The sequence below is a fragment of the Anopheles coluzzii genome, chromosome 3, assembly GCF_943734685.1.
Source record: "Anopheles coluzzii chromosome 3, AcolN3, whole genome shotgun sequence".
NCBI classification, from domain to species: domain Eukaryota; kingdom Metazoa; phylum Arthropoda; class Insecta; order Diptera; family Culicidae; genus Anopheles; species Anopheles coluzzii.
Genome location: NC_064671.1, coordinates 18,652,685 through 18,678,778, shown reverse-complemented (window position 1 = coordinate 18,678,778; position 26,094 = coordinate 18,652,685). Strand labels below are relative to the sequence as shown.

The 26,094-nt window shown below is 46.7% G+C and overlaps 1 protein-coding gene across 1 annotated transcript; it reads left to right on the top strand.

Annotated features, from left to right (window-relative positions):
- Window positions 1–537: 537 nt before the first annotated feature.
- LOC120956703 (uncharacterized) lies at window positions 538–26,094 on the top strand. The gene is made up of 4 exons (XM_049610339.1): window positions 538–1,064; window positions 20,614–21,250; window positions 21,670–22,457; window positions 22,539–26,094. The coding sequence occupies exons 1-4, from the start codon at window positions 702–704 to the stop codon at window positions 24,798–24,800; spliced, it is 4,050 nt and encodes a 1,349-aa protein (XP_049466296.1). The 5' UTR covers window positions 538–701; the 3' UTR covers window positions 24,801–26,094.

The window sequence follows — 26,094 nt, the reverse complement described above, 5'->3', positions numbered from 1 at the left end:
AAATTCAACAAAAAATCACACACACACACACAATACCCAAAGGAATGGAAAACCCCGAGCGCGGTCTCCTTGTGGCTCGTAAACCGCCGGAAAAATGGCGATGAAAATGGATACATTTAATCTTATTAGACAATCGGCCCCTCCTCGCTTGAAGGGGATTTCCCGGAACCGAGTTGGGTGGTGGGGGAAATCTAAGCACTGGGTCGAATTATGAAAGACCTAACCGAAGTGTGTGTGTGTGTGTGTGTGTGTGTGTGTGTGTGTGTGTGTGTGTGTGTGCGGGTTGGTCTAAGGATGGGCTGGAAAATGGGTCGATTTGGAGCGAGCAAAACAAGAAGTTGTGGCTCCAGAAGCCTTTGTAAATCAGAACGCGGCGTGCTGCTGCGTGCGGGGCACCATTTACTTAGTGGTTATTAAATTATGCTATTTATTACGAGTTATTGATCCCCGTTCCCGTGGAAATGGGCCTGAGCAGCACATAATATTAACAGTATCTTTCCATTTCTTCTCCCTTCTTCTTTCCAGAACCAAGAGCGTGCGTGACAGCGTGATTTTTGTGAACAGTAGAATCGGAAGAAGCTCCTACCCAGCACAAGTGTGTCGCCGAAATAGGCCGTGAATCGATGGTGGCGCGAGTGTTCGATCGACCGCACGGGTACAGTGTCGTCCCCAGGCCATGGTGTGGCGGAACGCAGTAAACAATGCGCGAACCGATAGCAACCGCCGCACCAGCGCTGACAGCCGGAAACGTGGCGTCGGTGATCGTGGCACCGTCGACCGCGGCCACCATGTTTGGCATCACGAACGCCCAGATCGTGCAGTCGTTTAACGGGCTGCCCCCGCTGCAGGCCGACTGTGCGCCGGCGGCGGCGATTGTGCGTGCCGCTAGCCGGGCCTCCTCGATCGGTGGGGCCGGTCGGCCGTCGCTCAAATCGGGCGCGACCGGCAGCAGCGGTACCAGCAGCCCCGTTACGAGCGTCAAGCGGAACAGCTCCAGCTCGAGCTTCAGCAGTGGCGGCGATCGGCGAAGCGTCTTCTATACCGATCCCGAGCAGAGCAGTACGGTAGGTGGTTAGGACCGTTTTAGAGGGGGAAGAATTAGAGGGGCGTGTGGGTGATTTGGCTTCTAATTGTATTAAATCGATATTCTGGGCGATGCTGTCGCGGTACGGTTGGTTAGGCATTGAGGGTGAATGGCGTCGAGCTGTTTTTTATGATTGTTTTATAACTGTTCAAAAAAATCAATTACTCGTTTCTTCGAGCAAAAGTGGGTTTTACTACATTTATCGTTGAGGTTTAGAATCAATTTCCCATGAAATCAAGTCAGAAAATTGAATTTTTTGAATTCAAATCAGAATTCAATGCATAAAATTGGGATAATTGAGTCTAGTAGCCAACTATGTACTATGTTACAACCAATTTTCCATGAAATCAAATAAGAAAATTGTTTTTTTTTTAAATTCAAATTAGAACTCAATGCAGAAAATTGAGATAATTGAGTCTTGTAGACAAACTGAGTTTTAGAGACGCATTGAACAAGAACAATTTTTCTGTGATTATACGAGCGATTGCATTCAGTTTAAAACATAAGTGATTAAATTTCAATAAATAATTTCAAATCAAAGGTTTTTAAGTTAAACATTTCTAGCATATAAGTGAAGAGCTATTGGATATCAATATAATTAAATCACTATCAGTTATGTTCAAAATATACTGCATAAAATGCAAACAAAATCGTGCTGTGTCGGAAAGAAATAGAAAATATTTAAAAGATGTTAAAAATACATGAAAGTATCACGCACATAATCAATTCCAGTATTGAAAATAATCAAAATAGATTTTTCTTTGCATTTCCTCGTGCTACACCAACCGTTGTAGGTTAGCTTCCTATTGTGTATTAACTGTTTATTAAGCCTGAATCATTGCTCGGAAGGGAGAACTTTGAATTTGTGTGATTGATGCATCTCATGTACAACAATGCTCTTTTACTAGCAATCCGTATGAAATTTCATCGTTAATCCTTTATTTGAAACATGAATTACTGTCAAGCTCGTCAACCCACACCGTGAAATCCAATTGAAAATTGAAGACAAAGCGAGCATTCTTTAACTTGGGGTGCTTTAAGATTGTATGGAGCAATATTTATCATAACTATGACTAGTCATTACTGCAATGACTGTGAAAACAGTGACAAGAAAGCGTATTTCGTTAAACTCTTTCCTAAAATTAAAGAAATATTACCCCGATTTTTCTAAACATTTTCTATATCTATTTTGTACTACGCTATGGTTGTTCAATCTTGCCAAATTGATAAAGAATTTACTCAATGTTTATGAAAGTACCTTGAAAAGCACTTCAAGTTTATAAATGAATTTATATTGAAAAGCTTAACCCAAACGACCTGGTCGATTGCACACAACAAAAAGAAGCTTTTTCATTACTCTAGTTTGCTCTGACCCCCGATTTGTGTGCCATCATTGCACACGATGAGGTGAATGCAAATGCACTCAATCGCTTTCGTCGATAAGCGCTTTAAAAGCAAATCGATACCACCACACTCCTGCAGCAGGACAACCCGGGGGCCGCTAGTAACCGGATCGTGGCGTGAGGCATCGTAAGTGCTTTATGCTTTCGCGAGCAAACCTCGCACAGTTAAAAGTAGGTTTCCAGGTGCGCTGATGGTGTGATGGTGAGGGCAAACACTGGAACGGATTCACGAAATTCACCAACTTCACTCGTGGCTTTTTAAGGTATAGAGGCTGCAGGGGTGGGTAGGCGGGGTAGCGTGAAGTAGAAATCGTATTATCGAACCTTGATGCAACAACCGAGCGTGCAGATCGCGATGCAGATTAGCCATTGTTGTTGTTTTGGAGCAGCAGAAAGCATAGAAAGGAAGATTCCGCGTTTTTTTTGGCGCAATCGGTTCCATCGGCTCCATTCCGTTATGCAACCATTGCACGCCTTTCTAGGGCCTTTCCTGTCGATCGTGCCGAGCGTGAACGGATGAAGATGCTCGCGGGAAGGATGCCGAGTTACTAGGGCTATCTATTATTGGGCGCCACAATAACCTCCCACAGTTATTCCAGCGATTCCACCGATGCAACATGCTTTATTGAGTGGCGGAAAAGACGAATGCTAATTAGATTTTTTGGCAGACCGAAAAACCATTTGTGGCTGCAGACGCGGGGACGTACTTTCCATCTTTAGCGAAACGGTGCTTACAGGCGAACGGAGAAAAGCCACCTTTAGGGGTAAGAGAGGCCTATGTCGGCGTGATGAGGGGCTAACGTAACTACGCCTGTTGTTTGGGTGGGTTTTTGCTTTGTTAGGGCGGCCATACAAAAAGCGAAATAGCCAACGCGGCCGTAACCGCCGGTCGGGTAGCAGCTTGCTAAGTGCGAGAAGCGTACCAAACTTCACTTATGAAGTGGCTAATGCGCTCGACTAAGTGTCACAGAAGGCGTTTTTGCTCGCGTTTATTAGGTCAAAGTGTGTTGCATATGGGGAGGACCACTCAAGTGGTCATTAGCTATTAGGTTTTGCAGTGCGTATTAGAGAAAAGCTCACATCAAATGCGTCAGCGAACGCCATGATGCATAATTAATGCGGATTATTTTTACATCCAGAAAAGTGTCTCTGTAAGGTGTTTAAATGGCTAGTTCGTGGCTGAAATCATTAAAGTGTCACAGGTTAATATCGTTCAATGTAACCTTCCAACCTTAATCTAGCCCATATTATTGATTGATGCGGGCATTTTATCAGGCTGCTTCCATTTCTAAACATGTCGAGCAGCTTATTTCTCGCTGCAACACAAAAAGTCTCTCGGAAAATATGGGTACCATCACGTTCACCCTCCCCGATCCTTGGACTTTGCTGTTTAATGGATCGAGTGTATTATCTCCCCCTTGGCGGTATTGTGCTGCTCGCTAGAAGCCGTTTTGCGCAACCGAACCCCTCCCGGGGAGACAAATAAATTAGAAACAAGCAAATGAACGATCAAACGATCTCGTCTGGTGCACGGGTAATGCACAAACAATGCAACGTTAAATGCAAACGAGCTACCCCACCACTCTCCAACCTGCCACTGTGCGGAGGATGGCGATAAAAAGCGAAACATTCGATCAAACGAGGCATGCATTTTCCATCTGCGGGTGCACTGCCGTCGCCGTCGCGATGGAAATGAAATTGAAAGTTTGCTTGTTAGCGGTGCCGTTTCGGTTGCAGATCAGCTGCAGATGATGGCCGGGGTGCAGCAGTTCGATTGATTGCGGTTGAGGGTGGCCCTCTCCTTCATTGGCGTCCGCGTTCTCGACCTCCTCCACCCGGGTGGCTGGAAGCGGTAATAAGCTGACGGTGGTTATTACCTAATAATTTGGTAAATTCAATGAAAGTGGACCCTTCGAGCGGATGGAGGAAACACTACCCTTTCTGCTGGTTGGTCGGATTGACGGTACCTTCGGTGATGAGCCTATGACACGGTGTCGGAAGGAAAAGGGGTGGGTTACGGTGTGGAAATGGAAAAGTGCGCCCTTGGGAAAGTTTATTACTTAACGAAGCTTTATTTGTATGAGCAGGGGTGTAAATTGTTTTCGTAGATTTTTGGTGAAATAATAGCATAAACTTATTACGCTGTAAAATGGTAAATGTACAAAGTTTTGAAATAAAATGATAGGATCTTTTCACCACATACTAAGTTAAAACAAAAAGCTTAACTTTTACTTCCAGCTGTTGAAGTATTTTGTTTGTTTTACAAGCATTTTTAGGATTATTTTAAAATGGTAATGTAACATTGAAAATAAGAATTTTTGACAAACTTATTTCAGGTACTTGTTCTCTGTCACTAACTAAAAAAATGTAACGCAGCCTATATGTTAGCTCTGTAACGGATGTACGGAATCCTCTTCCTAAATGCTATAATGATCTTAGTGACTATTATTTTAGCTAGATATTCGAACTGAACATGGATTTTGTTCTATCTTAGCATTTTATCATTTTCCAGCTGTAGATTTTTGTAATAATTTGGCGAATGTCATTAATCCTATTTTGTGTTTGATTAATACGTAGTTTATGGATAATACCTTAGTTACCGTAAAGTGTTACTTGTTGCTATATAGGAAACCTTTTGTTGTCAAATAATGAATTTACAAAGTATTAATTTCTTTTCTCTTTGTTCAAAACCATTTATTGAAATTATCAGAATTGTATGCCAATAAAATTATGACTGGAAAGGTATACTAGTAACCAAATCTCTATAGTTCAGCTAGTTCATGTTGAATAAAGGAAGATCCTGACGAATACATGTGTATATGACATACAAATATCTATAATCAAAATTCGTAGAATCGGTGTAAAGTTGTGCTTAGGAAGATTGTGAACATAACCAGATAACTCGTTGCCGAGTCAAATACTAAAAAAATAACTCATCCAATATTTTTAGAGCTGGCAAGATGAACGCAAACTGTGCACGGTTATGAAATCGTATTTAAAACAGAAGTATGTGTATGTTTCATGCGATAAATTTCCTTACCGTCGTTCCATCCAACCACAACCCCAGCCGGTACTAACCACCAGCCATGTCGATTGCTTTATAAATTCATGCATCTGTGGGCATGAGCCGGTCGCCGGCCGCAGGTTTATGGCACTATTGTTACCCTGCATGGTGCGGGTCGTTCTGGCGGCCCGATCTGGGGGCAGTTCCGCCCGCAAACCCACCATAAAACAGTCACTGCCCGGAAGGTGCAGCCCTGTTGGTTTACGCAATGCGAAGTTATACGTTTTGTGGCGGTAAATTTAGCTCCGTTGTGTCCTGCCGGCCACGAGGAAGATCATTAATTGCGCCGTGGAGTCCTTGGGGGTAGCTCGTTTAGGTAGCCACCGGTCCGTTGTGAGCAAACCCACGTGTACGTTCGTCAAAACCGGCTTGATCTTGGAGGGCTCCGAAATCCGAGCGCCATGTTGTGTCAGATCATTGACATCTTTCTGTGTGTGTGTTTGGCCTCCTAGGGAGGTGGGTGGTAGCTGAACAGTTGCTCAGACCTGCCTGCCTCACGGGGAGGTATCATTAATGATGCAAATTCATGCTTATTGTGCGGCGTGGTCGGTAAGGTTGCCATTTGGGCAGAGGGGTGGGTTTATTTTCGTTAATGGCTGACAGTGGATGACGGAATTTAAGTGCTGCTTTGTTCGGGGTCGGCTGCATGGTCGGTATGCGTCGAGTGCGCCTCAGCGGTGGTACAGATTAATTACAGTCAAACGGGTTGATCTTACGCGAGCATATGACACTGTATCCAGTCCGGGCGGTTGTTTAGAGTGTACGTACGTTGAAGGAATAGGACTTTTTGTCCGTCTCTAGGTCATCGAGATAAATGATGTATGGTTGAAAAGTTCAGCGGGCACAAACGTCGCGAGGCGCGCTAATGTCAAAATCTTGATGCTTGAGTGGCAGAAGGGATGCAAATGTTGAGTGAACGTTGGGCTACCATTGACATTTAGCGCGATCGTTTGACGGCGAGGCAGTGTTTATTTCGGTCCAGACACTTTGATCTACATTTTCGTTGGCGCTTCTTGAGTGCGAGGCTTTAAAAGTCATGTCAAACTTCCAAGTCTGTAGTGCGTCTGTCATAGCTTGAAGCTTTTATTCGCTGTGTCCTTTTAAGTTGTATGTTTGTTTGTGAATAGTTCATCCATGAAATGTTGTCCATTTAAAACACTAAGCTGTAACTCTAGAAAGAATCTGCTAATAATCAAAAACTCGTTAACAAATCCTTATTTTGCCTGTAAGCTTAGGAAACTTTAGGCGCCGTAAAGAAATTTCACACCAAAAGGCGAAAGAAATCCCCCAACCGATAAGCATCTAATTCCTGTCCGGTGTGAAATGTTTATCTCCTTCCAAAAGCCGATTGTGGCAAAACGGTGAACAGATAGATCAAAAACATACAAGCTCAGTGAATATCTGTCACCGTTTGGGGGGAAAGCCGTTGGGCCTGTGCCAAAATCCAACACTCAGCAACCGCCATAAACGATCACTCGGCCATCCGGTGGTCAGGGTGTATAATAACCATCCCGGCAGAGCACCGTAAAAGGCAAAACCGAACCGAACGACAACGCGGTGCTAAATGGACGCCATAAATTCGTCGCGCTCGCAGGCCATGATGTTTTGGTGAGGGCCTGCTTTCGACTCGCTCGGAAATCGATGAGCATCCGGTGTGACAAAAGCCGGAGATCAATATTGGAACGAAATTCCACCGGAGATGCCACCGGTGAGGACCAATCAATCTCATCCGGTGAGGATGTAAAATTTCTCTCCCGAATTCTTTTTCCCCAAATGTGCTGGTGAAATAGAGTTGCAGTGGGTAGTGGAATTTTGGCCCTGAACCTCCCGGAACACACGCTCTCTCTCCCTCCAAGGTACCGGAAGCGAAGCACTTTCCGTAGCGTGCAGAGGAAGGGCCCTATCGAGCGCATCTATCACTCGTCAAAGGTGGCGGATCAATGCGCAAAGCTTTTGTCGTGTGCTGTAGGCAAACCAGTTCCGGAAGGAATGGTTCCTGACAGTCCCGCTGTGGCTGTTGATTCGGACTTGCTTTTTTTCGGTCGTTTTGTTTTGAGTTGAATGAGAAAGTAAAAAAAAAACAAGCTGGGAATGTTTTCGGCTGTGTAGCTGTTTGTATCATCTTCCGAAAACAACAATTGTGACTGAGCGAAGAGCAGCTGGAGATGCTAGCACGCTCGGAGGCTTCCAATAACGGCTTTAAAAGAGTCTGCTTTTTTTCCACCAGTGGAACGAATTGCATTGGATTTCCGGTACTAATCGGTAAACGTTCCGTTCCATTTGGTGTCTGGCCGCTACGAAAACCCGTATGGAAAGGTCGTTGCACGTGGATGCCACCGTACGCATGTGGTGTTAAAACCTCTGCCTTAACCCCTCTTACCAAGAAGACTTGCTTTCCACCTTTTTGTGTTGTTTGGTTGTTGGATGCTTTTGCTCACTCGTCTGCAAAAGGAATGGCAATTGCGTAGGAGATTGCAAAGCTTTGTTAGATATATTTTGTAATAAAAAAGGGTATTATTACTATCCGAAACGGTGTTGTTGTGGTGACTGGTGCCATTGCGTCCATTTCCGGTGTGTCGTTGATGGAGATGAGCTTCGGCTGGCGGTATTATGAGCTTTTGTCGACGGTGTTCACTCATCGTGTGGGGAGGAGGTGGGAAACTAATTTTGCAAAGAAAATGAGCTTTGTCGTAGAGTTTGTTGGTGCATTGGAGCTAATGTGTGTGTGTGTTCAAAACTTGGCACCGGATGTGATTGACCTTGGCAATAATGATTTTTGAAATTGTTTGATATATTTCCGTCGAAAATGTAAAGCTCAAACTTTAGAATTTCGATGAAATTTCAGAGATTATATTTTGTGGGCTCTTTTTGTGTGTTTTGGTCTTTCTACCATAGAGCATAGTGTTAACTAGACTGCTTGGAAAGTAATCATTACCTTCTGAATTATTCTAGGTTATGCATAGAGGGAAATTTGGTCTTTATGGTAGATTTCTTGTTATATTGTACTATCTAGACCCAAAGGTATGGGTAAATCCAATCAGAAAATTGCAAAAATGTTTGAAGCAGATTGAAATAGCATAACATATGTTTTGAACAGTGTCGAATTATTACAATAAAAAAAGATATTATATACCATGAAATACATTTTCCAATATTTTGCCTCATTTCCTATTCTTTGGCTTTGTTGTGTTGAAGTTCAAACTTTTGATAATTTTGTTAAATTTTGATACTCATAACATCTCTTTAGTATATGCTACATTTGTTGAGGAAATTCTAATAATTTATTCATTAAATATTTTATGTATGAGAGTAAGAAAGGAATATAATGTTGTAAACTTAATTCTTTATGATCTAAAATGCACTAGAACCACTTATACAAATGTCAAAAAAGGATACTCATGAAAGTAATCACATCCATAAACGTAACATCACATAACAATCATCCGTAATTAAAACGCTATAAGCTAACTTTCTTCCGCAATAGCCGTCGTGTCTTAAAGCGCTGCCCTGTTGTTTTATAAATGTTCAATTCTGTACCCATTATTTACAGCGTACCATAAAGCCCACCTCCACCCTCCAAGCCCAACCATTCCGCTGATAATGGATTAAAGAAACGAAAGAATCTCGAATGCGATCGTAAAGTGCTGTGTGCATCATGTGTGTACGATCGTTTCGGTCCCCGCACCGGTGTACGCACCCGGCACCGCGGTCACATTTCACAAAACGATTATGCATTCTTTATGCAATGCCTGCCGAAGAAGCATCCAATATTCATTTGTTTGCCGTGTGTCTGTGTGTAAATGACGGTACACAATGGGCCTTCGCGTCGAGTCACGCAAATTACCATAACTTACCTGCCGTAAATGTTTCAATGCTGCATCGCAGCGGCAGTAGCAGCTGTGCCAAGAAAGTGTCATGAACGACCTGCATCAATCGTCCATAATCGTACGTTGTGACACATTAAAAGCTGGCAGCATTGGTGGGTGGGTAAGGTAAGCGGCGGAGGTGTACTGTTTCTTTTTTTGGGGAAGTGACGGCACTTCTAATGAATATTTAACAGTTTCGGCAAGGGAAAAGCAAGCCTGAACGCTTGCTGGAAAGACGAAGAATACCCTACCGAGCGGCAGCAGCATGACCTAACCTCCACCGTGAGAGTCTCTGCACTACATTTCGGGGTTGCGTGTGCCGTGTTTGTCGATCGTTTTGTTGTCGCCGCCCGTGCCTGACGGTGTCGTGTGATCTTGATGCTTGAAAGTCTCACATGAGTGAGGGCAAGTGAAGGGTTTCCCATTTTTCACGGATATGAGGTCAGGGTGCAGTGTGGTGTGTTTTGGTATACATCTCCTTCTCCCAACGTTGCCAGACGTTTGCGACAGGGAGCGTGATTTTTACGTGTGAATGTTTCTTTTTTTTTGGAATGTGTTGGAGCGCCCAAGCACCAGCTTTGGAGAGCATCGAAAGAATTAGCTATTGCACACGGGTCTGGTGGCACAACATGTTTTGTGCAAAGCAGTTTCGCAAGATGTGATTTTGTGTTTTTGTTTCTGTTTCAACGTAGCGAAACAAAGCGAAACATCATCGGCGGTGTGGCATGCTACCCTTTCCCCGTTCGAGGGCCCCAAAACCGAACGACCGGAACGAAGATCACGATCAGTGACAGCTGCGGTGGGAGGGCCTTTCAATTAAGGTATCAAATTACCCTACATTTCCAAACAATATGCTGAAACTGTTTCTGGAAACATTTGGCAATGCCGCCAACACAACAGCCCTCTCGCTCTAGGTGTCAAGACATACACACGATCTATTAAAAAAATCGCTCTGGGAAGTGTTGTCGCTGCACGCTTTAGAAGACATTCGCTGCGTCAAAACACGGCAAATCGCGTGCAGCGGCGAAGGCACGGCACGGTTTCAGTGTCAGTGTGTGAAGGGTTCGTACTTTGGACGGTGCTTAGAGGTGGTGGCTCAACTCCCTTTCCCAAAACGAGAGGAAGCCCCGCGGGTTGATGGATGGTTTGTGTGCAACCGGAGCATGATCGATGCCCTGAAGATCAGCTGGTTAGCAACCAGCAACATACACACACATGTTCCCCAAGACAAGGCTTTTGTTGCCAACAGAAGAACGGATTTACAGTAGAATCAATCAATTCTCGTTTCGTCTGCTGCTGAAGTTCAAGCAAAAATGGCAACAATTTAAGCGCCTGCTTCAGGCTGCAAACCAAGGCGGACCTTTCCGTTTGGCCTTTCGTTATTTTTTGCATGCAAACTTGCCACCTTCACCGTGTGTGGGTGACCGTTTGGCAGGTTATACGGTCGGTTTATGCCGTTTTATATCGACATCAGGCCCAGAGTTGTGAGCGAAGTCGTCGGAATGTGCAAAAAACAGTGGAGGTGAAGATTGCAGGTGTTGGTGGGCATCTGTGTTGCTGCAATAGGCCACATCGTTTTGCTGTAATGGTGGCGGATACGCAAGTACGTGGCCGGCAACCGTGCTGACTGAAGGTTTTATTTCGGTTTTTACACAGCAAACATGTTGCAACGAGCACGGACTTTACAGTCGGTTGTGTACAGTGTCCGATTGTTAATTGCATTATTATGCTAATTAGGTGTAGGTGTAGGTGCGGATTCTTTCCCGTGCCTTCCGGAGAGACACTACTTTACCTTGCACGGACAATCGTTGTCATGCGTCTGCTTCTCTTCGAACACAAAGTCACTCAAAAAGCTACTAAAGCGAGAAGGTCAATACGAGAAACTAAATCTAGCAAATAATGTATTTTTCGTTCCTAAAAGCATTGTAGCAAGTCACGCACAGCGCCTAAAGCTGCCGTCAAAAACAGCCTTAAAGTGATATGATCTACTAAAATTACCTCCTCTAAATGCTAACTCGTGATCCGCTTGTTAGCAGAACCCGCCCACTAAGCAAAGGTCCATTTAAAGATCTTCATCCTCCAAAACCTAAACATACCGATCGTTTGCACCTTAATCGTTATGATGTGTTGTGTCTTTTTTCGAGTTTGAAAACGATTCCCACCGTACCGAAGCGGACAACTACCTACCCACTCCTCCTTCTTTGGAAGGGCAGTTCACATTTCACGGCATGATTGATCGTACAAATGTCACGGTCAGATCTGTCCGGATCATCGTCGTTTGGTGCCGGGATGCTTAAAGTCATAATCTTGTCAGTAGGTCGGCGCACACAATGGTGCCTAAAGCGCTTCCAATGTCTTGTGTAAAGTTTGTGAGCCTCGCATTGTGCGTGCTTGCTGGCAGACACGCGCAACAGAAAGTATTCCATCTCAGGCTCAGTGCTCCGGATCTGCCATGCGCGTGTTTGTGACAGATCTTGACGAGACCGTGACTGTGGGGCCTCGTATTGTTTTGGGCTGACTGTACCGGTACAAGATTCCCACCAATTACCCAACCTTACCGGGCAGACGAGCTGAACGGTAAGAACACTGTTCCCTCAACGAAGAAGCTTGGCCTAGTAAAGAGACACAGAGCGTTGATTGTCACAGTTTTGGGCAGGAAGCGAGTCATTTACACACGTTTGCCTAATTTGATTACACCGGACGAGGGAAGAAGCAATTACACGGCTATCGATAGCACCGATCTTGTTCACCGGCCGAGGGCTTTGGAAGAAACGGACGTGTCGCTTCTGGGTGAATTGCACCTCATAAAAGATGTAGATCCGGCTGGGGAAAGATAGCTCAGCTGTCGACCCATAATTGACAGCTTTATGGTGTGGAATTATAACTTCGATTGGCATTGGAGCTACATTGATCTTTTCTGTGCGTATAAGCCTCTTCTAACGATGGAGTCGTCCGGTGGAAGCTTTACATCTGTAATGTTGGAGATCGGCCGATCCCCGGTCCGAAGATGGCAAGGGCGAATTTTATTAACTTTTCGAAGCGGAAGAGCGGAACAAAGCTCACTGGAATGTCTCGCTGTTTACGTCATTTTTGGGATGTTGGTTTTGATTCGGAACGCTTTCCTGGATTGATTTAGGTAAGCAAAGGCTGCTCGTGCTCAAGCTTAACTGAACCCTCCTGCGTTACAGGCTTTGTTGTGGAATTACGGTCATTTCAATTATAATGCGACCCCCCACCCAATTCGTGACGACGTCTTAACGGACCCATCTTAAGACCCGGTGACAGAACGCATTGACGTGCTTTGGCGTAATCTCCGCCAGCTGATCGTAATTCTTGCCCGGTGCGATTGCTGGAAGATCGTGACCAACCTATCGAGGCGAATGGAAAAGAAAGCTAGCCACAGGGACCGGGAAGAAGTCATTCAATGAGCCTTCTACGTTTCCCTTCCCTGTTGAGTCTCTAGAACCACAGGCGCGGCAGGCAATTGGTGAATGGAGATCGTTTGCGTTGACAGTTTCTAGGCGGAATTGACTCTTCGTGATCTTCACTTGTGGAGAAAATTAGCTGTAGATGGGCATAACGAGATCGTGATCCAATGCCCATCCTTCAGGGGATGGTTTGGAACAGTGCAGGCTGTGTGTGCGATGTTTGGGATCTCGCAAGTCTAAACATTCCAGCAATTGGCATTGGCAGGCTAAAGTCGCTGTTAACGATCATCAACTTTTGCCAATCAGTGTTGAGGATGGGTATTGTACACCATATCCTAAGCTTTGGCCGTCTGAAAGTGAGGTGAGATCTTTCCCCATATCCTTCCCTTTCCAGCCCAGGGCTCTGGAAGGAAAGTTGTCTGGGAGATCGGGATCGGTGAAAACGCGTGAACTACGATGATCTTTTCGATCGGGTCTTCGAAGCAACGACCGATTGACTGGTCCATCCACCTTCGTACCCATTTTGTGGCTCTGTGTGTGTGTGCGTGTGTGTGGCGTTGTATTCATGGACATGGCCCATGCGCTAACCCCTGGGACTAAACTAATTTGAATAATGTTCAATCTCGCCATTTTACCCCGAGCGGCCGGGGTAAAAACTCTCTCTTTCGTTTCGGCCGGGGAGGATGCTGTGCCGTGTTGCGACCGGGCCCGCTTGAACCAGCTGGTCGCGTAGATGGGGAAAAGGGGCATCAGGCATGATCAAATCATCATTCCGATCATCCCGATCCGTACACGAAGATGCCATCGAACTGCTCGTGTGCATTTTTTTTTGCTTTGCTTTGCATTGCATGCGATTGTGTCTCATGGGGATGATGTGGTTGGGCCGACGTCCGGAGCGTGGAATCTAGCTGTCTGGCAGCTGAGCGAACGATTTGTCGCCTGCCTCAAGCTGATCATTCGTACGTCACACCGGGCGGTCGCTGGACGGCACGACGACCCGTGGCGCGTGCGTGGCCGTCTGCAGAAACCGGTATCGGAGGTGGGATAAAACATTTATCAACAAATTAGAGAGATCCAGCAGGGGAGTGGAGAGCGTCTGGAAATCGGAAGTGGATAGACGGTACCACCGCATCTCTTTCCCACCAAGCGAATCCTTTCCCACCATTGGAGGGTCATGTCTTAATCTTTCATCACACGGCAGTATCGGGCGGGAAGCTGGCAGTGGAAGCTGGAACTTGTTCATCCACATTCTTCGTATTTGCGTACACACGAAGGCGCAGCGAGAGTCACCCCAGTGCTCCAAGCGCGGCCAAGCTTTTGTGCGCTAAACGCGCGCGCGCTCACGTGTGCCCGGAGGCTTATCTGCGCATGCGCAAAGCGTCCAAGTTCAAAGTCAAAAAGAGTTTGCCGGAAAAGCGTCAGCAGCTATCTGCTGTGCGCTTGCCGTTTACCCAGTCCCCTGGTCGGGAGGTTGGGAGTAGCTCGAGCAAATTAAAAGACGATTGGCACAACCCCCTGAGACGGTAGCAGCAACGTGTCATTACTTTGGTGCGCGGAAATCTGTAAACTCCCCTTGTACCGTGCCGTGGCCAGCTATTAAAAAGCGTTGTTTATCGATCAGGCCAATGGCCGAATCGCGTTCCATGATGCGTGCGTGTGTCACCAAAGCGAACGGGTGCGGGTCCCTTGCGCGCGCGCGCTAAGGTCGCTGACAAAGCGCACTAAAAACGGAAACGCAAGTCAGCACTAATTTCTCTTCCGTGCGCGTTGATTACGGCAGGAGCACAGGACAGGCAAGCAGCAGCAAAAAACCCGCCAACTAACTGCCAAGACCAGCGCCTAAGACCTTCCGGGGATAAAGACAAATTTCGTTCAGCAATGTGTGGCTGAAACGGATGGACCTCCCATAATCGGCAAACATCGGTTAACCTTCGCAGGCCGCTGTTTGGCTATTAAAATTAATTTAAAGGTGAAATTTTGCGGCCCTCCCCGCCTTGCGCCCGCCTGTTGCGCACAGGTCTTGGAGAAATTGGAGCGATTAGTCGTCACTTTCGAATTGGGTGAGAGGAGCGCTTACCCATACCCCAACATGGGCCAGTCGCTTGGGTCAGGGTTAAGCACGGCCGGCCACAGTGCGCCAAAGTCAGCGGAAAACATAGACATGTTTGCTTCGGTTATTTGTTCCATTTGGCCGCTCAGATGGAGGGAGCATTAAGACGGAGCGTATTTGCATCGTGCAGACTAATTGCGAATTGAAGTCCGAAAAAGGGTACACACTGCACAGTATAAATAGGGTAAGGTTTTAGCCAAACGATGGTCATCAGGTGTCACGTTTTCGAAATCGAAAGGAAATTAGGACGCACGTGAACGCTGGATGTCGTACGCTGGATCTTCTTGGGTCCATTTGAAGGGTTCAAGAAGGGTTAAGGAATGGCTCGTTAAACGTGATGGGAAAGTATCAAACGGTCTCCAATCGAATGACGGTCCATATCCATATGTGATCGTTAGGGGTTTGGTGCAACATATAAGTACCACCAGCGCTATAAGCAATAATGCGTGCGTGTGTCCAAAGGAGAAAAGGGTCAATGAAAGGGATCCTACAGAAATGGGAAGGTTTTCGTAATGTTTTATTGGAAATTACTTTCAAAACGAAGGTTATCGTTCAAGAGCTCAGTCAGCTCATTTATTGGAGCTGTCTTGTGTGTTCTTTTTATAAATTTTTATTGGCTAAGCGCACATGAAATTCCTTTGTTATTGTGTACAAATTGAAGACAAACTACAAGAATCCAGCTCTCTCCACCAGTGTCCCTTGCAATAAAAACCAATCAAAAACATTCCAAACACAAACCACGGCAATTAAAACTATAGCAGAAGCACTTTTGCATAACGAAACACTCTTGGCATGGAACGTACATTACAACTGGTGCAACTGGTTCGCTTTCAGTTCCGCTGTTTCAGTACAAACCACCAACCAAGAATGCCCATTCAGCCCATTCTTGCACGTGCTTTTGCAACCACCTTCCAAACAACATCTTTGTATCCGTTTCTACCACCCCGATTTGGAAACCATTCCACGTAGAATAACAGCGCGGGCTAAGAATGCATGGCAAAAATAAGTTAGTTTCTCAAAGTTTTTAATGCCATTTGCTTTTGTTCTAAACGCAGCATGGTAGCGTGGTCGGGTCACTGATGCTCTACACGGTGCACTTCGTGCTGGGGTAGGGGTGGAAGCCACGGAAATACACACTTCACACAGCGCACAGGTGCAACGAAAATGCATAACAAAGAAGGGGTAGGAAGGGGGGGCAGCGTCTAGTGTTTCAACGGTGTTTTGTGAGCGTGTTGCGCTCGATCCCACGTGGTCTAATTAGTTAAATCTGAAGCGTAACACGCAAACACCACAAACCTTCGCGCTACAATGGTGTGCTGGTGGGCGACGTTTGCACCGGGGTGGTGTTATCGACAGCGAGGGGAGTGCGCTCTAAAACACGGCCCTCGCCAAATGACGATGGGAAACTTTGACGGAACGACTTGTGCAAGCCATGCACACGCCGCTTTGGACAGTCGTTTTGGCACGCACGGTGATGCACGGCCGCACACAGGTGCAAACGTCAAACCGTCTCTCTCTCTCTCCGGGTGTGCACGGTCGTGTTCTGCCAATGATGCTGCCAATGGTGGTGGTTGCCTGTGGTGTCGATAGGTATTATCTACGTCCATTTATCATTCAGTTTTGATGCGCCCGAGATGATTGCAAAACGGGTGGCAAACAAATACAATGCAACTAGCGATGTGTTGATGAACGCTGGGTACGTTGAAAAGACCGCAACGTCATCGATGCTGTTTGATTACTTATGTTTATCGAGCCTTTATTTTACAATCCGATAGCAATGTATAACGACTCGGCTGGTGGTTTTGCATCATTGTTCACCGAGGGGGGTGTTTGTTTACCGTTCTTTGTTTATGATGTAAACGTTCTCAGTTTCATGCTTGATAGAAACCCCCGTTCGTAACGGTTTCTGTAGCTAATTGTGGATTAAATTGCAACGCAAATGACCTTATAAACAGCAATTATTCATAGTTATGTGGAACCAATGACGAATGATTGATGATTAGTTGTACGGTTAGTTGTAACTGAGGGGTTTGAGGGTTATGCTCTATATTGGTTTTATTCATAATAAAACAGGACAGATAGAAATTGGTTATGTTGATATGTTTTACCAACTGAGAAACCTTTGCTAAAAGCAGAATTGATAGAAAGTTAGATTGTCTCTAGCTTTAAAAATTTGTAAAAATTTGACTTTATTGAACGACTTTCTGAACACTTAATAATACGATTTAATAAGAATTAATAAGCATTTACCAAACAATACAAAACTTACTAAGAATAACCACGATGATAAAAAAAGATTTAGAATATGATCGCTAAAAGTTAAACATTACTTGGATTTTAGTACACATTAATCCATGACAAGTTCCAAAGACAACTGCGTTTGAATTGGCAGTTAATTGATTTTTCTTAGTTTTTTTTATATTTTTTTTTGAATCTTGATTTTTTAAATAATTATTTAAGTGTGATTAAGCAAATAAAAATTGGGTAAAAAATATATTGCATACCTTCAGGCGCATAGCAAGACTCTACTGATGAGTAGTTTCTTTCATTTCATTTTTTCCATTTATTAATGTCATAAATCTAACATTAAAGCTAAACTATGCATCTTAAGACTAAATTTAAAAATAAAAATTATACTAATACAAGAAAATTAACTTTAATGCCTAAAACAAATAAATCGTAGCTCAGAAAGGAAAAAAAATATTATATAAAACTTTACACGTTTTATTCACTAAAACACATTAATTATATAACATTGGCGAAAGATTTTGATGAAACTAATTATTTTAACTATTAATCATCAGTTAAACATGTGTTAAACAATTAAAGATTAAAGAACATTTAAAAAACTTTTGAAATTCTTTTCAAATCCTTCGTATTTCCTTGCCAACCAGACCATTTCCGGCAAGCAAATACCATTTATACCACACAACCAAAACAATGTGTGTGTGTCTTCTTGTGCCATTCCTTATCGTTCCGTTTTGTGCTAGCCAAAGACAGCAGCAGAACGCAAAGACAAGACCCCTCACCCTCGATTGAAGCCTAACCGTTCATTAGTGTAGACTGGAAAACGTTCAAAATGCTATTAGAGCGATAAGCGATCGACTCGAAACCGGACGACCGAAGGAACTGCTACTATCCTTCAATCACTGTCATCACTGTCCACCAGTTGCCTATCGGCGGTGGTCCTCCTCCTCCCGCCGGCGGGTGCGACAGGTGTGTGTGATTGCTGATAGTGCGTACGCCCGCTCGGTATGGATGCACATTATTATGTTTTTCTTCTATTTCTCTCGTCTCTGTTTCTTTCTCTCTCTCTCTCTCTCTCTCTCTCTTTCTCTCTCTCTCTCTCTCTCTGCCACGAACAAATCAGGTTAGTGTAATGATAATGGAGGGCCGGGGACGAGAGTGAAAATGAAAAGTACGCTGCGTAATAAGGCTGCTAGCCGTTATTTTATTACCATTGGAAAGTGTGATCGATAATTTAGAAATAAACGATTAGAAAGCGAAAAGGCCGAGGGCGGATGAGAAGGTTGTCTTCGGTGGATTTTAAGCAAGCTTTCAGCGTTCAGCGGCCGGAGCAGCCCGGCAAACATGTAGCATTCAAATCACTATAGTTAAGCCATCACCATCGCCGTGGACGTGCCAGAAGCCACATTTAGCAACAATCTTAACGATAAATGATTCACCTGCTGACACATGCCCGTCGGCAAGCGGTATCATCAGGCGTGATAACATTTAACCTCCGTGCCTAGCTTCGCCGCCCTACTGCCAGTGGAAGTGGAGCTGTGGGTTTGCTGTGATACTATCAACCCGAAGCGACCGGGCTCCGGCTAAGGGTAAGCTGGGGCAAAGATTAACTGCATCCACTTACCAGAGTATCAGCAGCAGGCAGGCAGGCAGAGAGGTTGGCAGGCCCATTAAAACCAGTGCGTGTGTGAGTACGGAGATCGATTTAGCCGGCAGCATTTTTCGCCTGACTAGCCTGCCTTTTGCTTAAGTGCTTGCCGTACATACGTACGTAGCGATGGGAAGGGCCGTCTTCCAATATCGAGCAGCAATCGATACCACCGAATGCGTTCCGGGTAATTGTTTCCCTCCCAAGCCCCCTTTACGCGTAAATTTTATCGCCCTTTGCCGATGATGGTACGTGATGATGCAAATATTTGACGATGCGATAAAGTTTATCAACGTGCGGAGTACATTGTTTTATCTATTTTGCGGTGGTAAAGGTGGTGACGGTGGATGTTTGATGGAATCAAAACTGTCCGAAAACAGTTTCACGGTTAGTGTTTAAAGTCGATCGGTTGGGAGAGCATTTGATTGTGGCCGGAGTTTGATTGGTGTGTTTGGTATACTTAGGGAATAAAACAAAAAAAGCTTATAGATTTATAAAAGGAAAATATGATATTATGTGCATCTAAGAAATGTTAATCATAATTATAATCATATTCGATTAGGCATTGAAGAAGAAATTGAGTTTTAACAAGAGCTGTTACTACGTTCCGCTTACATCCGCTTTGTGGGAACCGAGTTTTCCGTCGGGAAATGTGCAAAGTGTGCAAAATTACTATTGATTAAATCACACCCGAACACTTCGAACACTGTGCCCTACTGTATGCCACTGATTGCATATTAATGCGCCAAACCGTGATTAGCCGTATAACCGCATCCGTGCGATTATACATTCCACGCGAAAGATAGCGCGAATTTTCGGTGTACACACGCGTACGATTTTGCACTTTCTCGATGTAAAGCCGATTTGTTACAGTAAGTTTGTTCCAAGGAGTGCTGATTTCCCCCCCCCCCCCTCCCCCCGCTAAACGAGCGGCTGACCAGCAGCTCCAGTCTGTAATTAAAATGGAGTTTTTATTGTCATTTTGGCGCACGACGCCACGTATCATGCGATCTCTCAAACGCGTCCGTGTGATTGCAGCATGCAGATATGATGAGACGTTCAATTTAATGAGGTGTTTTCCACTTTTTTTTGTGTGTGTTTACAACCACTGGAAGAGAACGGGCTTTCACTTGAGCGGTGGAAAAGAAAGTACAAGCACACGAAAATAGTTTGAGTGAGTGGGCAACACGGTTTTAAAAATCAAAACATAAACCTCGAAAAAAGGGCTGTGAATAAAACATTGTTCGTAGCACACAGACACACACACCACACTCAGACAAAGTGTTCGTTTACATTCATAATAAGGGAGCTTGCGTGTGGTTTTAAAATGACAAAGAAACTGTTGATAGTGGTCGGACAATTTCCTGAAAATGGCTCCAGTGGAGAGCAAAAAACTAGAACAATTTTAATCCGTAGCGTAAGCCATGTAACGTGAAGTGAAGCTATAAATATGCAAATGGTGAAAATTTATGCTCACAAAAAACCTCTTTTGAACAGGACGAGGAGCTGCAGAAGCTACTTCGTCGTTCGGTGCAGGGAGAGTTGTAAAGTTTTCCCGTTTTCCTTTTGAGCTTAATGAACTTGCGCGTTCGGGAGCTGACGGGAGTGAACCTATTTGAACGGCAATAAAAGTCGGTGTGCTTTTAAAGTGGCCAGCGCGCATCGTTTACATTTTGCCTTTACAGCATTTACAGCCTTCAGCAAAGTTTTCCACTAAATCCTTTTTTTTTCTTGCTTCCCTCGCCCTCTCATCTCGCTTCTAGACGGAAGCGGCAGAAAAGTATGACACGATGACGAATGACGATAGCTGCTCGACGTCCGACGCCTGTACTGGCGCAACCGACACCGCCGATGCCGGTGCAGCAAAGCGGACGAAGCAACCCCAGCAGGACGATGTGGCCCATCTGCGACGGGCTGACAATGGGCAGGTTCGGCGCAAGCAGCGCCCCTCCAGCACCGGCCTTGACGGGGTAATCGGCCCCCGGACCCACCTGAAGCTAGTCAGCCAGGAGCTGGAATGGGAGCGGAAGTTCCGGGACGATCAGCTGTCCCGCATACTGAAGGCGCTGATAGCGTTCGAGACGCGGCTAAAGAACGAGCAGAGCCGCATCAAGCAGCAGCTGTACGAGAAGGATGACGTTATCAACCGCCAGAACTGTGCGATCAAGCGGATGAAGCGCAAGCTGGCCGCGGAAGACGAGTCGACGACGGTGGAGGAGGAGGGTGGTGAGGATGCGTCGGTAGCGGAGAAGAATGTCGCGCTACCGGCGACCATTGACGAGGTGGCCCAGTACTGCCCAAAGTGTCGCAAAAACTACTACCGGCTCGAGTGCCGTACGAGCGGGACGCAAACGTTCGAGTACTGTCGGGACGCGGACGGTGCGGAGAGTGTCAATACGGGTAAGTTGATGGGGATCGGTCGGTGGGAATAACCCCTCAGTAGCGTAAGATGATATGTGGGAAGTTTTCACTTAAGAGTTTTGCGAGAAAAAGAATTTTGCGACTAAGAGACTAAAAGTTTTGTGAACAAGAGGTTTGCGACCAAGAAGTTAACAACCAAGATTTTTGCGACCAAGGTTTTTGCGACCTAGATTTTTGTGACCAAGACTTTTGCGATCAAGAGGTTTGTGATCCAAGAAGGTTGCGACCAAGAAGTTTGCGATCAAGAAGTTTTCGACCAAGACTTTTGCGACCAAGAAGTTTGCAATCAAAAGAGTCATATACTCATGGTTAGACTCATTATATTCCTGATTCATTCATTTCATAAAAAAATCATACTAACACAATTTCCTTTTTTTTCCTCTTATTGTAATTCGCAGAAAACTTGTCCCTCAACAGTGTGGAGTACGCTTCGTCGAGCGAGGAACAGGAATCGTCCCTTTACGTGCGTGCGAACTCGTTCAAGGACGCACGGCGCAGCCGGAAGTACACGAGCAAGCGCTCCTACCAGGGCTACCAGCGGGGAACCGCCTCCCGGGCGAGCAGCTTCAAGAGCAATGCGTCCGGCCCGGCCACCGGTACGCTGGCGAAGCTGGTCGAGCGAAACGCCCGCAGCCGGCTAAGTTGCCCGCGCGAGGAGGAGCCGGGCTGCGAGGCGTACGTCAACATCGAACCAAATGCGAATGTGCCTAAAATAGTAATCTACGAAAACTACGAAAGCGACAAGGAAAACAAGCGAATGGGAGATCAGAACCGGCAGGAGTGCGACAACAACTACGACAACGTCGAGCCGTACTCGAACCGCATCGACACGCTGCACGGCATCCACGGCCGAACCGGTGGCCGGTTCAATGGGAAGGTCCTGCAGGAGGAGCAACGGAGCGAGGAGAAGCGGGCTGGCGAGTACCGGCTCGTCGGGTCGTCCCAGCGGGGCGATGGCAGCGAGCAGATGGAGCTGGACGATGGGACCATCTTCTACGAGGCGAATGCCAGCGCCGGAAGCGTGAGCAATCAGCAAAAGTACACCGAAGGCATGGAGATGAAGCAAACGATCGAAACGAACGACGACTGGTACGCGAGCGCCAGCGACATGGAGGACTCGGACACGGCCCTCGGCAAACCGTACAGCAATGCCGCCGTCAATCCGGTGCTGGAGTGTGTCAATCAGGTACGGTTGATGGGAGGGGTGGGGAATAAAAATCGAAAAAAGGAACCATTTTAGTGATTATTATGCTTCTCTACGCCGTAGATACTTCTTCAACAATCGATGGATGGTTTTGGAGACAGCAACAAGGACACGAATGGGGAGGCGCCGGGCGAAGAGGAACACTACATAAAGGCACAGCAAACAACGCCACCGCCGGCGAAAGAGCACACGGCCGTCCGCTCGAAGCGCGTCCACTTTTCCACGCAAAACAGCATGGTGCAGGTGCCGCGGATATCGCTCCAGCAAACGGCCGGCAGCAGCAGCAACTCCAGCCACGGGTCGGCCAACCATCGGACGAAGGACGACAAAGTGTCGCCGACGTACGAAATCCAGAGCATCTACAGCAACGAGTACGAGCCGATCGGGTCGGAGCAGAACTCGTACTCGAACTACTACGTCGACATGGAGTCGAAGCTCGGCTCGGAGGACCGTGAGAGGGAGCACGCATTGGCGGAGAAGCGCAAAACACCGCCCGCTCTCCCTCCGAAACCGGCCAACCTGCTGAAGCTGCAGCAGCTGTCGAAGGGCAATCAGCAGCAGCAGCAGCAGCAACGACAGCTTGTGTCAACACCGGGGAAAGGTCGCACCGGTTCGTCCGCCCAGAGTGACATTGCCGAGTCGGAGCCGGACTACTGTTCGATCAGCGAAATCCAGGACTCGGTCAAGTGCGTACAGATAGTGGCGGAAATTCACAAGGACGCATGCGAGGACGATTACTCGCTGGTGGATGGGGAGGCTCGGGACGGGGAGAAGAAAGACCAGACGGAAGCAATTGCCAGTCAGCAGCGAGGTGAGCTTTCGGTTGAGGAGCAAAAGAGCTGCACCGAGCTGGAGGAATCGTTCGCCGACGTGCCGAAGCTGCCGAACGTGGCGGAAATAGTGCCACCGAAGAAGGAACCGCTGAACAAGTTCATTAGCCAGGACAACTACATCACCAAATCGTCCGGCAGTGGGTCGTCGGCGTCTTCGTCACCCGCCAAGACGGGTGGGGTAGCCACCACTCCCAGCAAAAAGGACGGCGAGTTCCGGGAACAGCTGTCGGAGATAATTGCGGAAATCAACAAACAGTCGCCCGCCATCCGGAATGCGTCGAAGAAGCAAATCCCGGTCAAGGAGCTTGGGTCACCGTTCCGGGGCGTCAGCCAGATACCGAGCGTTACGTTCCAGTCGAAGCTGAAGCCGGTTGATAAGCTGAGCTTTTTGGCCAAGAGCTCAACCGGTGGCTTGTCTGGATCGATTCCGAGCCTCAGCCACAATACACCGAAGCTGGCGGCGAGCTCAATTGCACGACCTTCCCTGAAGCCTTCCATGCTTAAGTCATCCCTCTCGACGAAGGCTCTCTCGAGCACGAATCTCGCCCTTGGAGGTGGTTTGAACCAGTTCGGAAGTCCGGTGAAAACGGTTTCTTACATCCCGAACTTGAAGTCGGTGAGTGTGGCTAGTCCACTGGCGACTGCCGGTGGCACTAATGCCGGTGTGGGATGCTCACCTGCAAAAGCAACCACTTCACCGGTTAAAAAAGTGACAAGTACGCTCAATCTTACTGTCGGAACGGGCACTGTTGCCTCAACTGCCACCTCAGCTCCCGTAATTATTGCCGAAGACAGCAAGCTACCGATACAGGCCGAGTTTGATTGGTACAATCTGGACGCGGAGTACGGTAAATCCAACCAGCCGGACGTGATTGTGGAAGCCGATCCCAGCACGCACGGTGACGAGGCGGATGGGACCGGCGATGAGGAGCAGATGGAGGAGCAGGAGGACGGTGCTGAGAGTCCTTCCAAGAAGAAACCATCCCAACCGGAAGCAGTAAACGGTGGTTCGACGGGTGAATGTGAACGGTCTTCAAGTAATGCGCCCCCTACCACTAACACCGAAAACGGAACTGGCAGTGTGTGTGGCGAGGAGGAGGAGGAGGAGGAAGAAGAGGAGCTGGAAAACGTTGAGTACAATCTGGACGAAGAGTACAAAAGCTTGGGACCGCTGGTGCCGCCGCCCGACATTATCATACAGAAAAGCGTTCACCCACCGATAACGCCGCCCAAGAATGGGAAAATCCCCTACAACAGTTTGTCGTTTAAGGAGCTAATGCAGCTTAACGAAACGCCCAAGATGCACGGACCGGAAGCGAAGGCGGCGAAGGTAGCAAAGACGGGCGGCGGCGGTGGTGGCGCGCTCGCCGGGCCGGAGAATGGACCGAGCGGCAGAAACTATGAACACTTCCTGGACGATTCGGGGCTCTGCTCGAAGCCGATCATACTGCCGCGCAAGAAGCGCGTCTACTACTCCGGACCGTTCGTGTGACCGGGTTGTGGTTGGAGTTTTGTTTATTTGTTGTTCGATTTGTAGGATAGTAGAGCTCGGGTCGGTCGTTTTTTGGAATGGGGGATGTGAGGTGGTAGGCCCCTGTGGTAGGCAGATTAGGCAGATGATTTACTTCATATCCGTATCGGTATACGGTAAGGCGATTACCCAGTGCATTATTAAGCAGATACAGCTTCAGAACCACCGCAAAAACCCTTTCCCACAACACCCAGCACAGACACTTTCTGCCAAAAAGGGAATGAAAGCTCTCTCTCTCTCTCTCTCTCTCCGGGGAGTCAAGCTGCGTGCGTCATTTTTGCTCCAGAATGTTTTGCGATTAGTATGTGAAGGATGGGATTGATCGTTTCCTTTTCCCGGTGAAAAGGTTTAATGCTCGCGTTCAACGCAAACAGGGTTCGTCCAGTTTCATTTATTGGTTCTCCAACACGCTCCAACACGGCAAGGGGGCTTGATGCATTCGTTCAGTGCAGTTAATCGCATTGCAGCATAAATTCAGTTTGCACTGCCATTATCGCAATGCTGATTGAATTGTGCACTCGTGTCACGTACTGGGCCCGTCCGTAATCGGATGGCGTTAATTAGATCAGCCGGGCTCAGCAGTGCCTCGTTGGGCATGTCATCCTCGCGCGGGATCGGTACGGAAGGGGAAGAAGGGAAACTGTCCGTGCTGTCGTTCATTTATGCAAATGCTGTTCGGGACGGTTGACCGAGGTTTGTGTCCGGTTAAATGGTCCCACCCCAGTGGGTGAGTGTCAGACTTGGGTCTCCCTTTCGGGGAGAGGTGCTCGTCCGCCTCGCTCAGTGGGGCCGGCCACGGCCATATAATACGGTTAGTGTCTTTTTTTGGTTTTATATAATATTGACGGACCAATATGAATGGAACGAAAGTGACGAACCGGACTAATTGCATACGTGCTGAATTATTAATGCAATCATTCATAGATGCAAAATAGAGGACGCTGCGCTTCAGTCGTGCGTCATTACCCTTGCAGCAGAAGTAGATCGTGTTGAAGCTGTTTAGGAAATGGAATTTTGCTTGCCCTTTTTCGTTTTTGTTTTTGTAGTTCAAGAGGAGTGTCATTTACCTTGCGCGTTGCGTCGTGTCATTGTACGAGATGGGAGGCAAAGAAACTCTTAGAAATTCGAGCAGAACGTTGCAGCAGTTAGAGTGTAATGAAAGTTATTAAACCCGTGCATCGTGTAACCCAGGTACGGTACGGTGACAGTGTATAAATATATAAACAAAATAGAGCAATTTCGTTTCATTCACCCA

Bases quoted from the DNA above. Each gene is read 5' to 3' on its own strand.
- LOC120956703 (XM_049610339.1), top strand. From the start codon at position 702: ATGCGCGAACCGATAGCAACCGCCGCACCAGCGCTGACAGCCGGAAAC. The intron at 1,065-20,613 runs GTAGGTGGTTAG...TCTCGCTTCTAG, and splicing joins ATCCCGAGCAGAGCAGTACG to ACGGAAGCGGCAGAAAAGTA. The intron at 21,251-21,669 runs GTAAGTTGATGG...TGTAATTCGCAG, and splicing joins TGCGGAGAGTGTCAATACGG to AAAACTTGTCCCTCAACAGT.